Genomic DNA, 18,177 nt, shown 5'->3' on the forward strand with positions numbered 1-18,177 from the left:
ACCATGGGTGTAGAATCACGTGATGTGATTGTACTACTTATATTAAGATATAAGGAGTACTCCTTATATTAAGATATAAGGAGTACTCCTTATATTAACATATAAGGTGTACTACTTATATTAACATATAAGGAGTACTCCTTATATGTTAATATAACGCCAAGGAGTAAAATCATATGATTGTACTCCTTATATGTTAATATAAGGAGTACTCCTTTATATGATAATATAAGGAGTACTCCTTTATATGATAATATAAGGAGTACTCCTTTATATGTTAATATAAGGAGTACAATCATATGATTTTACTCTTTGGCGTTCTCATATTGAGACATAAGGAGTAAAATCATGTGATTTTACTATGTATATAAAATACAGATATAAGATACAAGATCCTTGCATTGACAGGACACGTATGGAATAGAGTCACATGGTGTGGGTTATCTGCATATATGGATCTTATGGATGGCCGATATGCCGATATTGTCCAACTCTCAATTTCCGATACCGATATGTGTAACATGACATATCTCCTGTGGTGGAATGAACACATATGTGTTGTAAATATGTGTCAATTCGATACCGATGTCACATTTTTATGCTGATGTTATCGATACAGATAATTATCGGACATCCCTAATGGATGTATGAGGCATTTTCTTTAATAATATCAAGATATGAGGAGTAAAATGTGATGTGATTTCCCTCCTTATACTGATATAAGGAGTGAAATTGTAATTACTATGTTGTAAGACTAATCTTGCATTTGCTAAAGCTAAAGCATTTGTTTATCATTATTTATATAGAAAATGTTTGCCATGCAGAACGCCATCATTGAAATGAGCTTTTATAACGTCTATTATGTTAGCTGGGTATTGTTAGTTTAGTTGGCGTCTCCATCTAGTGTTCAAAGTGCTGCATGATGTGGTCAATGAGGGCTAACATTAGCAGCAAAACTAGGCCAAATTGCTATCATTAGCTGACCAGAAAACTTAACTAGTGCGTGTGCGTGTGTTGTGTGTATGCGTAAAACCCCTACAAGACAGTTTGAAAACTCTTTTATTGTGAAAAAAAACAATCACAGTTGACATCAAAACTACACAGAAGTGCCGTTGTTACTTCAATGAGATGATTTACTTTATTGCTGATTTTTTTTTGTACCGATAAGACAAATAAGCTCAAGTAAAAATAAAATACAATCCAAAATAAATAGTAGTGTAAATGTATGTGATTTTACTCCTTATACTGTTATACAAGGAAGGACAATTGGCATCATGTCAAAATAAAATACCGTATAAAATAAATAGTGTTCCTGACTTGACAGAAATAATAAAGCAGCTATTGCTGTAAACGTCATTGCTTCAACAAAAATCACAAGGACAGGAACCAGAAAGTCATCCAGGAGGTTGAATAGTGCAAGAGGGGTTGCTATAAGTCTGCCTTGGATCTCAGTACCTTTTTAGAGCTTAGCTTGTACCGAGGAATCTAAAGTTGTAGTAGATGGTCTCTTCTGAGGTCACGTGGTAACGCTCTTGAACAGAATGCCGCCCCATTTGCATTGGAATTCCAGTGGATTTGTTACTGCACCGTTAATGCCCGATTAATCACTAAAATGTCATTTCAATCCCACCGTCCTGTCATGAAGGGACACTTCAGTAGTATAATGCAACGCAAGTGCAAGTCGAAACAGGCTGACGACTTCAAATCACATGAAATGACACTTCCCAGGAACACAACATGATAGAAAATTTAAAAAAATAAGACTAAAATCTACAATTCAATTGATCGTAAAAAAATATCCCAAAGCAACACTAACAAAAACAAATAAATCATAAATTAATCAAAAAGTGATAAAGACCAGGCACTACATGGAAGAAAAAAGTCGTACCTCAAGCTGACCGCAAGAGGGCAGCCTAAGTCTGAGACATGATATTTGGAGTGTATCAATCACGTAAACCAAGGGTGTCTAAACTTTATCCACCGAGGGCCACATACTGAAAAATGAAAGCATGCAAGGGGCCACATTAATATCTTATGTAGATATGGATATTTCAATGCAAAAAATTGCATTGAAATATATTATTTAAAAAAAGTGATAATATGATAAGAAAATTGCATTTCTGGTCATTTCAACTTTTCCTATTTCTTGTCATTTTAGTTTATTTTCGAAATGTAATTTATTATTCTCATAATTTTCTATGAAACAAATTTTCCAAAAAATACAACTTTATTTGTTGTTTTGTCTCTCATAATATTATTATTAATATATTAATATTAAGACTTGAAAAATTTATAATATATTATATATTATATATATTTTCTCTTAATATTTTGACTTTATTCTGGTAAAATTACTGCTGATTTTTCTGTCCTTTCCTTTTAAATTATATTTTTAGAATGGGCGGCAGGCCGTTTAAAAAAAAAAATACTGCAAAAGGACCCCGGGCCGCACTTTAGACACCCCAGATTAAACCTAAATAGACTACAATAACATTATGAGCAGACTCCCAGCTCAAAAACTCATACAAACATTAGAGTGTAAATGACTGCACTTGTGCTGCTTGTGCTCTTTGTTTCAAACCCGTTTCCACAATACTGGCCTTTTTAGTCCCAACTCATGGTTCTATGATTCCGTGGAAGTGTTGGAAGCATCAGACTCGCCACATAGAATAGAGCTCAACTCTAAATTAGAGTGTCCTTGCATCTGATCCCACCTACATATCACTGCCAGGGGTCACCGAGGGGCATCTTGACGTGAACGGTCATCTCCACTGAATGGTCGGGCGGTCGGTCTCTCCTGTAGGTTACCGTCTTCTCATTGCTCGTAGGGATGTAGGATAACTCCTGAAGAGTGATGGGAATAAGCAGTCATGCAAAAGTCAACCTCATGACCCCAATAATACCCTACTGACCCCTGTTTTTAAGACGAAACCAGTCTAGTCCAGTTATTGCCTGCTATTTGAGAAGCACCGGATAACAAATTTGCGAACCATATTGGGAGTCAAAGCTCTTACCCAAACAAAACAGATCCCCTCCCCCGCCATTAGTCTCTGCGGTTCTATAAATTCCACTACATCCCATCACTGTTGACTAAAGTAGGGAAATGTAAAACACATCTGTATGTCTGTTTGTGTGTTCTGGGTCATTTTTAGTGTTAACCTTGCTGGTGCAGAGATAGTCTCCATCCTTAGTGGCGCCCTCTGGTGACCAGCCTCTTTTCTGGAGCAGCAGCCTGGACACTGCAACCACCACCAGTCCGCACAGAACAGTCAGTGCACACACGCTCAGGAAGGTCCCAATCACCCGGCCTCTACTGGCACACTCTGTGGACACACACACACAGACACACATGTAATGTTAAGACACTATAGCTAAGTAAGAAGTGCTAAGACACAGTGATCCCAATGGTTAGCTGCGTATCTGCTGACGGGACCATGTGTACATGACAGCCTCATGGCTCAAAACAAAGAGCCCAAAGACATTTCGTAACAGTGTTGCCATGGAGACCTGGCTCCTGTGGCACCCGGGAGGAGTAGGCGTCAGCAGGAAGAGAGTGTCCCGTCGGGTTGACGGGATAAGGGGCGATGGGGGGGGTTGGAGAAAATGCACAATGAGCAGTTTTGTTCCAAAACTCAGACGGGGGATGAACTGTAACACTTGTGATGTGCAGCGTGTGTGAAAGTGTAACCTTGAGCGTGTGTATTTCTAACTGTGTGTGTGTGTGTGTGTGTGTGTGTGTAAAGTGGAGAAGGAGAGCTGGGAACTGTAATGTAAAATGCAGCTGCAACACTGACAGCGGTCTTGCTGACTCAAATACACCAGTTGACCTGCAATGGTAGCCGTACTGGGAGGATGGTGTCTATTGTCCTGGATGACCACCGTACCTGCTCTGGTGCTGATGTGGAGCTGGTCCAGTCCGGGCTCTGAGCTTGTTTGAAACCAATAGCGACAGTTGTCACCACTGATGTACATACAGTGAAGCCACTTCCGTCCTGCTTAAGAGAAAAGATTATAACTTAATTCCCATAATATTTTGACTTTATTCTTGCAACATAACTTTTTCCACAACCTAATTTTCAAAAAAAAAAAAAGAACTTTATTCATTGTTTGATTGTTTTGCGTAATATTACTTTTAGAAAAATACAATTTTTTCATGAATTTTTCAACTTTATAAATGCACAGTGGTGAGTGGTTAGCATGTAGGCCACACAGTCAGGAGACATTCCAAAAACATGCTAGGTTAATTGGCGACTCCAAATTGTCCATAGGTATGAATGTGAGTGTGAATGGTTGTTTGTCTATATGTGCCCTGTGATTGGCTGGCGACCAGTCCAGGGTGTACCCCGCCTCTCGCCCGAAGACAGCTGGGATAGGCTCTAGCATACCCGCAACCCTAGTGAGGATAAGTGGCGTAGAAAATAGACGAATGGATTTCAAGTTCATGCTACTAAAATTATCATTGTAGTCATACAGCTGGAATAGGTGCGGATTCTGGAAGATCTCGGAAGCTTTCTGTGCAATAATAGCTCTAGGAGGCTACAACTCAATACAAAGGGCTGTAAAATGAGCATAATGGGTCCCCATTCTCCTGCTACCAACAGGGTGGACTTTCTGGTAATATCCCGCCCCCCCCCACTGATAGGGAATGAGATTGGTCCGTACCTGATAGCATAGCATTGATGTAGATGACCTCTGATTCACAAGTGTGGTTGCAATGCCTCGCTTCATTTTCTTTGAGACCACGAGACACGTGACAGTCCACGCACTTCCTGAACGAGACATTAAAAAAAACAAAAGTTTAATGAAAAATATAATGTTTACAAAAAAATAAAATGGACCGTTACCAGTTTGATTGACAGCTGCTTTGACAGGCAGGACATCTCTCACAGAAGTCACCGGAGTATCCCTGGTCGTCACACACACACTGGCCGCACACACACTTGCCCCGCCCACTGCACAGCGAGCCATCAGGAGACTGGCAGGTTGCCGTGGAGACGCCACAACCGCAGCTATCCCCTGTCCAGCCATCCTCACACACACACTCGCCCGAGACACACACACCCCTTCCTGACAGAAACAGAAAGAAGGAAAAACCTTTTATATTCTTCATCTTATTAATAAGCATACCTTTTTAAAAAACGTACCCCCACACAGCAGTCCGCCATTATAAGAGCAGGAGAAGTCATCCATCTGGCAGTATTTCCCGTAAACGGTGCCAAGTCTACCCTGCTCACACACACACCTCCCACATTCACACACTCCTCGGCCACTACAGTCCACATCAGAGCCATCCGCTCGACAGTTCCACTTTGATTCATTGATAACGAGCCCCTGATGCGGCCTCCGCTCCAGACCGCCGCCATCTGTAGTCCCTCCTGTACACGCCGACTGGTCGCTGTCATGACATCTTCCTGTTGACCCACAACTGCAGTGACATTTAGAGTGGACGCTGACAGTGGTGGATTCATTGTAGCCCACAGGGCGAATCATCACTTTAATCTCTTCATCTGCAACGTGATCAGGACAGGAGCGCAGGCCAACTGTAACATTGAAGTAGACCTGCAAAAAAACAGAAAGTTAAAAGGACAATTAGAATTTATGTGGTGCGATAAAAAGGATTTGGACTCTGGAGTATTTGGCAGTGATGCTCATATCCCTCAAAAGGAAACTTTGAATTCATTCATTCATTTTCTACCGCTTTTTTCTCATAAGGGTCGCGGGGGTGCTGGAGCCTATCCCAGCTGTCTTCGGGCGAGAGGCGGGGTACACCCTGGACTGGTCGCCAGCCAATCACAGAGCACATATATACAAACAACCATTCACAGAGCTATTATTGCACAGAAAGCTTCCGAGATCTTCCAGAATCCACACCTATTCCAGCTGTATGACTACAATGATAATTTTAGTTGCATGAACTTGAAATCCATTCGTCCGGAGGAAACCGGAGTACCTGGAGAAAACCCACGCATGCACGGGGAGAACATGCAAACTCCACACAGAGATGGCCGAAGGTGGAATTGAACCCTGGTCTCCTAGCTGTGAGGTCTGTGCGCTAACCACTAGACCGCCGTGCCACCCGAAACTTTGAATTGTTGACATTAAATTGTATGAAAATGTGTTTATTTCATCTTTATCTCGATGCAGATAAAGATTTGTTTCATCCAAGCGTAGATTAAAGGGCTAAACTTCAGTGATGAAGTGAGAGGCGTGGAAAGCGAAAGGATAAAAAGTCCTTGCTTAGGCTAAAGGAATGCAAATATTTGTGTGTGTGTGTTTATAAATACAACAAAATGCTGTAGGAGGAGGTAGAATATTTCCGAAAATAAATGCCCCATATTACAAGAAGTAATGAGTTTACAACAAAGAAGTCATGGAATCACATGGGAGTCTTTTGCATGAAACACAGCCTTTAGCCTAATCCGCTCAACTCAGATTATTTTCCCAATCTTTCATGATGTGCGTGCGTGTGTGTGTGTGTGTGTGCATGTGTTTGTGGTGGCGGCCAAACTAATCCAATACAAGTAAATAAGGCTGACAAAATTGTGCGGCTCCATTCTACTTCAATGGTTTATTTGTTAGAGACGTTACCGTCTGGTTGGGCTGCACCCCTGAGCAGCTCTGGTTTGTAGCAGTGGACCCGTTGGGACAGATGGGGGAGACAGACGTCCAGTACCTGCTGAATGCCTTGTCGTCCACTGATACCGACAATGCCACCTCTGCCAAAAAGCTCTATAAATAGAGACCTTGGATTTAGACCAGTGTCATCTTTCAAAGAACATTTTACTAACAGAACTGAATTCATCACACAGCGACTTAAAACTCAAAATGTGTATACTGTATACAAATATTCAAACATGTCAGAATATGACTATTCATTGGGGTGCTGCAATGACATCAGCTTCCTTTTTGCTTTGGGCCCTGGCTCTGTCAGGTTCATGGTTTTCCCAAATGAAATGCATTAAGGGACCACTTTTTAAATGTTCTATTCCACATAAAACTCGTATTGGTACATGTTTCTATATTTCTGTGATATAACATTTGAGTGTTAGTTGCTGTGTGATGAGTTTAATGTTGTTTGCAAGAAGAACTCATGAGCATCTGCAATTTCCAATGGCTTGACAAGCCTGTCATGAGTTTATTCATAGCTCATGATTGGTTCCTGACAAATAAACAGCTGATTGGTCCTCATGGACTCCTGCACGCCACAATATGCGACTTTATGACGTGGACATGTGCGGTTTTAGAATGGGTAAAGTTGATTCCAGACCCCTGAAGTAGACCATGAAAGTGAGTTCTGACTGCGTTGTGTTCATGGGAATCCAGAAAGTGAAAGAATTGTCACTATAAAGTTGCAATATGTCCTCAGAATGCCCTCATTGTTGTGTGTGTGTGTGTGTGTGTGTGTGTGTGTGTTTCTCCCCCAAATGCAGGAGGTTTATGGGAAATTGGAGGTGGAGCCAAAAATAGAATCTTTGTTTTCCTACATGGTCGGGACACCTAGTTTACAAGAAGGGGGTCTGATGGCTGTTACAATACGAGCTTCTGTTCAGACTCGTGTGTGTGTGTGTGCACCCAGATCTGTAGATTCGGACGCTTCTAGAAGCAAACAATGGAGCGCTGTGCTGCATGCAAGATTATAGCCGTAGACTGCAGCCAAACGAATGAAGAAACCTCTATAGTCGCACATGCTCACACACCGCACACTCTTTTCCAGCTTCCCTAATCCTTCTGTTATGATTACACGTTTGGACACAGAGAATACTCCTGATACCTTATATGCATCCACCACGAGGTCAATAAGGTTTGGAGACTGGAAGAAGCCGATCTTCCCCAAGTAGGAAGCTGGCAGCAAACGCACCAACTCCTAAAAAAACAACAAAAAAATGCTTATTTTCTATGAATATACTGTATGTAGCATACCATATCCAAAGTGACATTGCAATATGAAAGCAAGAGCTTGGAAAGTATTATGTGAGTTGTTTTTATGAGGCAAGGGACACATGAACAGTCTGTACTGTTGTAAACTTACATAGCATTTTCCCCCCCCTTAGAGGTAAGCACTTTGCACTCATTCACCTATTGACTAATGATGTGAAGGCGACCATACAAGCAGCCATACAATGATGCAACAGTAAAGGGGTCCGGTATCAGTATGTTTGAGGACACTATATTGAGTGTAGAGTTGGAAATGTACCCCGTAGGGCTAATAATTGGATTGTGAAGGGAACTCTTTGTACATTCATCAGGGCCAATGAGGTACAGGTATATATGGTCCCAAGCTGTAAGCATGGTACTGTATTGACACAAATATAAGACGACACTGAATGTAAGATGTAAGCACGACAAGAAGGTGTCCATTAAGAATGTCTGTATTGCAAAAACAGGCCACTGTCTGTCATAAGGACGGATCAATACATCTTGATTGGTTGGTGTTGAAGACATTACCTCATACCACTGGAACTGTTGTTTCTCCACAGCAAATATGGAGTGAATATGGTTTTCCAGCAGTTTCTCAGACAACTGTCCCAGACTTGGATGGTCCTATGAATAAACGCCAAGAGAGTCGCATCAGATTGCATTGTCTTGTGTACAAAATATTTAGTGTTACTCTTGTTTGCCCCCCCTCAGCACTTGCCATCCTGGTGCTTCCAGTGTAGATATTGTTTTCCAGGTGACACAAGCCGTCATGCGGAACGACGATACCCGCCAGTCGGCTGTCCAAGGCGAGGTGTGACGGCTGGTCGGTCATCAGGAGCAACAAACGTTTGGCCTCTGGACGCCAACCCACGGCTTTCTGAGAGAGGGACACAGTTGTTGGTGTTTACAGGACTGGAACAGAACGACTAATGGAACTTTGTGGAGGCCTTGGGAGTGAAAGAACACATGGACATTTCAGGTCAGGATCTGACGTTTTTTTTTTACAACTTTGTTAATGCTGGACTAGAAAATTTCTCAGCGACTAATAGAAGCAGAAATGTTAGGTCTTGATTAGTGACCAAGTCACAGTTTGGACACATGTTCCCATGCAGTTGGTCCTCTGCCTTTATGTTTGGGGTCTTGAGAATTATACAGGTGAATCATCAAGCGTCTCCCCAAGAAAGTCCAAGCTTTTCTACCCGTCACTCACACACACACCAGTGACTTAAGGAGATACAACCATGAAAACAAATTATCATAATTTGAAGATAATGTGGGTGGCACAGCAGTCGAGTGGTGAGTGCGCAGACCTCACAGCTAGGAGGACTAGGGTTTGATTCCACCCTCGGCCATCTCTGTTTGCATGTTCTCCCCGTGGGTTTTCTCCGGGTACTCCGGTTTCCTCCGACATTCCAAAAACATGCTAGGTTAATTGGCGACTCCAAATTGTCCATAGGTATGAATGTGAGTGTGAATGGTTGTTTGTCTATATGTGCCCTGTGATTAGCTGGCCACCAGTCCAGGGTGTACCCCGCCTCTCGCCCGAAGACAGCTGGGATAGGCTCCAGCACCCCCACGACCCTCGTGAGGAAAAAGCGGTAGAAAATGAATAGATGAAAAGATAATGGTTTCTACTTCTATATGATCTGGTCGTACTGCAGTTTTTATCATTACACCCGAAACGGAGCCAATTTTCCCATAGACTCTCAAGGAAAACAAGTTCTTCCACGAGTCACAAAGCTCCCCCATTTATGTCTGTGTCATCGACTGTGGGAGAAAAAGGGGGTCTGTGTGTTTATATTTAAGGAAAGTCAGCGAGCTAATAAGATAGGCATGACATAATGGAGAGTCTATTTCTGGAGCCGTCAGCGCTGCGCGGTGTTTCCTTGCAGTCTGGTTACTCAAGGACCCCTGCATGGCATGACTCACAGCCCTCCTGCAGTCATCGTATGAGCTACTGCCACTGCGTCTGTGTGTCTGTGTGTGTGTGTGTGCGGTGAGCCAAGCTAGGGTATTATTACTAAGTGGGATTCCAGTGGAACTATCCAACGCTGAGTCAGAATGCCACTATTGTCCCACAATAAAAGCCTCCCGAACCAGTGATATGGTAGGTCCCAAGTCATACTCTCTGAACTGCAAAAATAGTACGTCACAAAAGTGAACGCATGTCGAGTATGTGGTCTGACCGGCTGACCCCCTTCACCACTTCAACCTCTGCCGCAATACTGGCAGCACTGATGCGTCTATATTCCAAACAACCTCTGGAAATGACACTGAGCATGTGCACTCGAGTGTTCTGAGTGGAAGCTGTCCTGTTTAAAAACTTCGTCCTGGCAATACTAAACATCAGGATTTCAACCCCTTTAACATTTCATGAAAATATCCTTGCAAGAATACATTGCTCCTTTTTCGTATTTGACCTACCTGGCACTCAGCAGCTTGCAGCATCGCATCCAGCCCTCCCTCCGGTGTATCCATGTTACCGGAGATGCGCTGGCGCTTGATCACGCGTGTGAACTCGCTCATATTCCCGGTCATGCTCAAGACGTGGTGGAACCCATGGGCGGGACGGCAGCGGATCTCGTAATCACTGGTGAGAAAGGCCCAAAAAAACACAGTTATTGATTGCTGCGTTCTTATTAAAAAGGCTCCATTAGAAAGTCATTCTGAGTAACACACAGCAAATTCTGGATCATTCATTCATTCATTTTCGACCGCTTTTCCTCACAAGGGTCGTGGGGGGTGCTGGAGCCTATCCCAGCTGTCTTCGGGCGAGAGCGGGGTACACCCTGGACTGGTCGCCAGCCAATCACAGGGTTCATATAGACAAACAACCATTCACAGAGCTATTATTGCACAGAAAGCTTCCGAGATCTTCCAGAATCCACACCTATTCCAGCTGTATGACTACAATGATAATTTTAGTAGCATGAACTTGAAATCCATTCGTCTATTTTCTACACCGCTTATCCTCACTAGGGTTGCGGGTATGCTGAGCCTATCCCAGCTGTCTTTGGGCGAGAGGCGGGGTAGCCAATCACAGGGCACATACAAACAAACAACCATTCACACTCACATTCATACCTATGGACAATTTGGAGTCGCCAATTAACCTAGCATGTTTTTGGAATGTGGGAGGAAACCGGAGTACCCGGAGAAAACCCACGCATGCACGGGGAGAACATGCAAACTCCACACAGAGATGGCCGAGGGTGGAATCGAACCCTGGTCTCCTAGCTGTGAGGTCTGCGCTAACCACTTGAACGCCATGCCGCCCAAATTCTGTATCATCTCATCCAAAAATGTAATTAAGTGAATGGATAAGAATGAAAGCAAAATGCCTGATGATCACTCCTCTCATGAGGTCACGTCTTAATTGTGCTTCCCACACTTCTCAGCGTCTTCTCATCATGCAGATGTTTCTTTTAAGTGCAGATTTAACGCCTTTCTTCTTGATTAAACTCCCAGTCAGGGTTAACACAGGCTTGTCCTGAATCATCCCTTAGTTATTTTAGACTGCTGCGTGGGGGATTTCCCACGAGGCATCAAACCCCCCCCATCCATCTCCATCGCAGCACATTCATTTTATATGATACCAGATTGTCTTTATATTTCTTATCAGTGAATCAGAACAAGATTTAATCGACTTGCATTGTTTGCTCTGATGTTGTAATGTTATTTTATCATGCTTCTGTTTCCAACCTGCAGGGGTTGTTGATCTTGGTGGGATGCACGTTGATGTAAGGCGACACCGGCTTGTCCACAAAGGAACCGAACCCGAGCCAAAGGTCTGAGGAGTGCTCCTTCATACGCAGAGACAGCGCTACGCCCACCGTCTTCAGCTGGATGAGGAAAATGTGAGTAAAGAAATGCATACGTAAAAGTTTATTTACATCCTTTAACACTTACGTTGCTTCATTAGCCATTCGGTTTAATCATTACCCGCCTTAGTTTAAGTCCCAGGAACACTGAATGTATAAGTGAGGCCTTTTGAATTGATCAAAGATGTAAAAATATTCATGCTGAAAGGATCAGACATCTTTTAGCAAAGCAATTAGGAGTTCTTATATGGAGGCACTAATTATTCTTAATCACTTGCCTCACCCCCGCCGTGTATTCCTAAGTCCACTTACATGATCCAGGTTTTCTTGCATAGATGCGGATACATCCACCAGATAGTAAAGATCCACTGGATAACGTGGCAGCTGCTTCACAGCCACAATGAAGCTGGCCTCCGAACCTGCCGCACACACCGTTCACCTTTTTAAGCTTCAAACCACTTATCCGTTATTTCACAGAGATGTCACCAAATACCTGCTGTGAGCGTGACGCTGATGTCTTGCGGCGACACTTGCGTGCTACTGGTGGTAGCGTTGACCTCCACTTTGACCTTTGAGCGTTCTGTGAACTCGAGCCCGCAGCCTTTTCTGAGCAAGTTCACTTGGAGGTCGCAGCGGTGGCTTGAACCCGCGCCATCCAGAAAATCCTGACGGTCACACACGAGTAGGATATGATATATACGTATACTGTATATATACTGATTGTTTGTCTATATGTGCCCTGTGATTGGCTGGCCACCAGTCCAGGGTGTACCCCGCCTCTTGCCTGAAGACAGCTGGGATAGGCTCCAGCACCCCCGCGACCCTCGTGAGGAAAAAGCGGTAGAGAATGAATGAATGAATGTAAATATACTGTATATTACAGTTAAACTGTTATTGTGGTCAACCTATGCAATAGTCATGTTGTCTACTGTGAGGTTGCTGAATCATGAATGCTCACTAGCACAGATTTGTCAACAATTAAAAATAATATATAATAATATTCATTCATTCATTCATTTTCTACCGCTTTTCCTCACGAGGGTCACGGGGGGTGCTGGAGCCTATCCCAGCTGTCTTCAGGCGAGAGGCGGGGTACACCCCGGACTGGTGGCCAGCCAATCACAGGGCACATATAGACAAACAACCATTCACACTCACATTCATACCTATGGACAATTTGGAGTCACCAATTAACCTAGCATGTTTTTGGAATGTGGGAGGAAACCGGAGTACCCGGAGAAAACCCACACATGCACGGGGAGAACATGCAAACTCCACACAGAGATGGCCGAGGGTGGATTTGAACCCTGGTCTATATAATAATATTATTATTTATTATTTATTATTACACGGGAGCCAGGCAACAACATTTCGTTGGCAATTTCACTGCTGTGTTATTGTGCAATGACAATAAAGAAAGTCTAACCTCTAACCAATATCTGACAGGTAAGGGGGCAGATTTGAAATACTAGAAAAACTGATAATATTTATTCATGAGACTGAACGTGAAACTCTCACCCGACAGTACCCCCCCACTAAGATTCAACTTTCATCAGCAAAAAAATGTGTTTCTACCTCTTTCCGTTCTATAGTAATCAGCAGTAGAACATAGGTAAGTTTCAGCAAAAAAAAAACAAATACTATACATTGGAAGCATAACTTTGACACAAATTTAGCCGTATATATTTCACCAAAACAATGATGCCATAACATGAATAAATAAATATAACACCATGAACCATTTACAATTTTCACATTTGCAACTAACCCGTTTTTTCGAGGGTTAAAATGTCCTTTCATTGCATAACCTTCGTTAACCTTCGCAAGATGCCTGGTTGCTGTATTTTGATGCAAGAGATGCAGGCCAAGTTCTTATAAAATACACTTCTGCCACCTTGTGGTCGTTATTTTTTTGTCTTAAAGCTGCATCAAATGTGCTCTCTTCTATTGTGGAGTTGCATCATCACCTCTTTGCGCCTCTTGTGCAAATAAACGTAAAAGATGTGTAAAAATATGTCTTTGGTAGCGAACAAGTTGAATATAGTGACAAATAAACAAAACATTCATACCGGTGATAACAATCATGATGATTGGACACCACGTGATTTTCAGATATCAACATCATAATGTTTAAATCACTTGGGAATAATTTGCCCCCCCCCCCCCCCCCAAAAAAAAACTATAGTCTAGCTTCTTCCCTTGCAGCTGGTGTTTAAGATTTGAGGCGCTTCCCACGCTAATTAACGTGTGTGATGGCAAAGGACACAAACCGAAACAATCATTTCCAAACTTCCTGTACTTTGTCAATATTATCCGTGCAGCAGAGATTAAGCAGCACTTCAATCATGAAACCATTTTACAGGACGCAATTACAGTTAATATCACAACCACTCAATAAAAACATGATATTTATGGGTTCATGGGTTTTAACTTCATTCATTCATTTTCTACCGCTTTTTCCTCACGAGGGTCGCGGGGGGGTGCTGGAGCCTATTCTTGCTGTCTTTGGGCGAGAGGCGGGGTACACCCTGGACTGGTGGCCAGCCAATCACAGGGCACATATAGACAAACAACCATTCACACTCACATTCATACCTATGGACAATTTGGAGTCGCCAATTAACCTAGCATGTTTTTGGAATGTGGGAGGAAACCGGAGTGGGTTTTTACTTCTTCTACATAATTTCTTAGACTATAATTGTGCCCAGCACAACAGTCATCTGACCTTACAAAGCTGCAGCGTCATGCCATGTAGCTTTCGAGTGGATTAGTGACCTTTGCTCCTTACGTCAGTAAGAGACTCATAAAAAAAAAAATTCAGTGCAATGCTTTCCAGTGAATATTAACATTGCTTGTCATTTATTGCTGGATATGTCAAAACGGATGGCACGGCGGTCAAGTGGTTAGCGCGCAGACCTCACAGCTAGGAGACCAGGGTTCAATTCCACCCTCGGCCATCTCTGTGTGGAGTTTGCATGTTCTCTCCGTGTATGCGTGGGTTTTCTCCGGGTACTCCGGTTTCCTCCAACATTCCAAAAACATGCTAGGTTAATTGGCGACTCCAAATTGTCCATAGGTATGAATGTGAGTGTGAATGGTTGTTTGTCTATATGTGCCCTGTGATTGGCTGGCGACCAGTCCAGGGTGTACCCCGCCTCTCGCCCAAAGGCAGCTGGGATAGGCTCCAGCACCCCCGCGACCCTCCTGAGGAAAAGGTGGTAGAAAATGAATGAATGAATGAATGAATGAATGTAAAAACTGAGTTATTTATGACCGCATCCCAATGACAGAGTGACTTTCCGGCTCAGTCACTGGAAATGTGCCTACTCTGTACAAACAAGTTGTACCTGTGTACAATGATGAAGATTCACGTGACGGGAAAGCACCTGAAACCTTAAAACAGCCACATGTTGACAGTTTAGTCTAGTGTGCGTGTCGATGTGTTAGTTCCCAAATAGTCTGCTGTGTGTGTTTGGCGGTTTAATACTTCCTCTCGGCCTGGCAGTGATCCTGGGTGGATCATTTATGAGAAAGAACTCCCAAGCAGATGCACAGAATGTCAGGCAGTGGTGACTAGACTAAACATATGGGTCAACTGTGGCTTTGCCTTTGCAAAGAATAGAAACCGGAATGGAAACATTCACACCCCCACATCATGCTCACATGCGTGGATGGTATAAAAGCAGCAATAAATTGTATATCATTTTAGGAATGCTGCTGAATGTCTGTCATATTTCTTATAAGTGGACACATTCCATACCTCCTTGAAGCACCAGGAACACTGCGGTCCACATCTGAGACACTCTGCACAAGATGTAATCATAGGAGACGAGCACGCGCTGTCGCCTAGAGGGACAGACGGTGACAAAAGAAGGCGAAGCATATATTATGGCGACTGTCAACACTTACAGTATAGCTACAGCGAGTCAATTAAAGCAGCATTTGGATGATGACAGCACACCTTTGCATCCACTCCAGTATGCGTCAGGGTGTGGAAAAGCAGTTAAATTGTGGGAACAGGTGCTTGCCCCACGAGTACACACTCACTCACTCACACACACACCCATGGCATGAGTCAATCAGTAAATGTTATGCGCACTCACATATTGAAGGAGCAGATTCTGCGATCGCTGAGTCTCACAAGAACTATTTATGCAGTCGTAATATATCACGGCTGACTAAAGGTGGCATTAATGATTCATGGAGATGATTTATCTGCTGAAATCACATTTTTCAAGGGGTAGTTTTGCAGTGGGCCTCCAGGCTGAGAGTGAAAAATGTAGGCCAGAGAATTGCTGCAGGTTCTGGATGCCACTGAAATGCCTTTCTGGCCCAATTAGCTCTTTTTATGAAACTTTTAAACAAACAATAACCGCGATCAATTACTTTTTATGTGTGAGAGAGTTGCACTTTATTCATTCATTCATTCCTTTTCTACCGCTTATCCTCATGAGTGTCGTGGGGGGTACTGGAGCCTATCCCAGCTGTCTTCGGGCAAGAGGCGTGGTACACTCTGGACTGATCACAGCCAATCACAGTGCACATATAGACAAACAACCATGCACACTCACATTCATTGGAGTTGCCAATTAACCTAGCATGTTTTTGGAATGTGGGAGGAAACTGGAATACACGGAGAAAACACACGCACACATGAGTAGACTCCACGTACAGATTCCCAAGCAGAGATTTGAACCCATGTCCTCTCAATCTCCTGACTGTGTGGCCTACATGCTAACCACTCACCACCGTGCATTTAAAAAGTTTAAAAAAATTCATGAAAAAAAAAATATTTTTCTAAAAGTAATATCAGGAGAAACAATCAAACAATGAATAAAGTTGTAATTTTTGCAAACTCCACACAGAGATGGCCGAGGTTGGAATTGAACTCGGGTCTCAAAGCTGTGAGGCCTGCACGCTAACAACTAGTCCGCCGTGCAGCCCAGTTGTACTTTTTATTTTTATTTAAATTGCTATGATTATTTTGCCACCAGTCCAGAGTGTACCGTGCCTCTCGCACAAAGTCAGCTGTGATAGGCTCCAGCATACCCGTGCGAGTGACGATAAACGGCATAGAAAATGGATTGATTAATGTTTATTTGGGGATAATGGATATATGAATAATACATAACTAATACAAATAAGGGCGGCACGGCGATCTAGTGGTTAGCACGCAGACCTCACAGCTAGGAGACCAGGGTTCAATTCCACCCTCGACCATCTCTGTGTGGAGTTTGCATGTTCTCCCCGTGCATGCGTGGGTTTTCTCCGGGTACTCCGGTTTCCTCCCACATTCCAAAAACATGCTAGGTTAATTGTCGACTCCAAATTGTCCATAGGTATGAATGTGAGTGTGAATGGTTGTTTGTCTATATGTGCCCTGTGATTGGCTGGCCACCAGTCCAGGGTGTACCCCGCCTCTCGCCCAAAGACAGCTGGGATAGGCTCCAGCAACCCCCGCGACCCTCGTGAGGAAAAGCGGTAGAAAATGAATGAATGAATAATACAACTAAAATGTGTCAAAAATGAATGTACATAATATTATTATATATTAAAAATATTATTATTTTATTAATATTATCACATTAAAATGTGATAATAATAAGGTGATAGTGTATAAAATAGTAAGGAAATGCATTAGAAGATGGAAGAGTTTCTATACTGTACTATCCCATCGTCGTTTTATAGACTTAAAGACCCCCCCCCCGTTACTGATGTGGGTCAAAGTGATGCTATCCAGGAACAACGCCAAACATAATGTAGGTTAATTGCAAGGATATGATATAATTGTCCCCTAATGAGGCTGCACTCACCCGGACGAGAGGCTTCTGCGTTGAGAGTAGCTAGGAAGCAGAGCAGGAGACACAGAGGGACGCTGCCATATGTTAATGGGCAGGAAGTCATATTATCCACGCCGGGTGGGAGACCGGACCGAGCGAGGAGGCTGTGCCGGAGTCACTGCTGCAGCCGCTGAGGGAAGCTTAGAGTCCGGGGACCGTGCGTCCGCCGACTCGCCAACAAAAGCCGGGAATGGCGCACCGATCCGCGGAGCATTGTTCCCTCACCCAATAACCCTCTAATCCCGGGGAGGCATTCACATCCCTCCGGTTCCAATCAGCTTAGAGGCGCGCTCCCCCTGCACCACCACCGGGAGGGCAGGTGAAGAAATGTGTTTTATGCCCCCACCCCCTCCCCATCGAGTTCCTCGCAGTCTGACTCACTCAACAGTCTGGACCGAGCCGAGCTGAGATCCACTGACCCAAGGAAGTGTCCGTCTCTGTGCACCAGCATGGTGACTGAACAGGCTGCACAGTCAGGGAGTTATAGACCGACTCAGGTAGGCGGTGCCATGGCAACCAGAGAGAGAGAGAGAGAGAGAGAAAGAGAGAGCGAGGGTTACTAGTATTAAAAAAAAACACAAGAACTAAAATAGTCACTT

At 43.5% G+C, this 18,177-nt stretch overlaps 1 protein-coding gene and 1 non-coding gene across 4 annotated transcripts in view; one reads left to right on the top strand and one right to left on the bottom strand.

Annotated features, from left to right (window-relative positions):
- Positions 1-18,177, top strand: part of LOC131101617 (uncharacterized) — a 40,596-nt gene that overhangs the window by 12,966 nt on the left and 9,453 nt on the right. The window contains exons 3-4 of the transcript XR_013627679.1: positions 8,672-8,896; positions 11,626-11,774. This is a non-coding gene — a transcript (uncharacterized LOC131101617). The remainder of the gene's footprint in view (positions 1-8,671; positions 8,897-11,625; positions 11,775-18,177) is intronic.
- Positions 1,049-18,054, bottom strand: itgb8 (integrin, beta 8). 3 transcript variants are annotated; one of them, XM_078791971.1, is made up of 16 exons: positions 17,552-18,054; positions 15,499-15,584; positions 12,232-12,403; positions 12,051-12,157; positions 11,620-11,759; positions 10,342-10,507; positions 8,636-8,794; positions 8,446-8,541; positions 7,772-7,864; positions 6,589-6,729; positions 5,145-5,559; positions 4,845-5,067; positions 4,663-4,769; positions 3,885-3,995; positions 3,160-3,323; positions 1,049-2,844 (listed from the first exon to the last, which is right to left on the bottom strand). In XM_078791971.1, the coding sequence occupies exons 1-16, from the start codon at positions 17,640-17,642 to the stop codon at positions 2,722-2,724; spliced, it is 2,394 nt and encodes a 797-aa protein (XP_078648097.1). In that variant the 5' UTR covers positions 17,643-18,054; the 3' UTR covers positions 1,049-2,721. The 3 variants fall into 3 exon arrangements, with proteins under 3 accessions (XP_078648097.1, XP_057902895.2, XP_078648098.1); XM_058046912.2 differs by having other exon boundaries at positions 3,885-3,992; positions 17,552-18,052; XM_078791972.1 differs by lacking the exon at positions 15,499-15,584 and having other exon boundaries at positions 17,552-18,051.

This window comes from Doryrhamphus excisus, linkage group LG7, assembly GCF_037039965.1.
Source record: "Doryrhamphus excisus strain RoL-2023G ecotype Guam linkage group LG7, RoL_Dexc_Guam_v1.1, whole genome shotgun sequence".
NCBI classification, from domain to species: Eukaryota; Metazoa; Chordata; class Actinopteri; order Syngnathiformes; family Syngnathidae; genus Doryrhamphus; species Doryrhamphus excisus.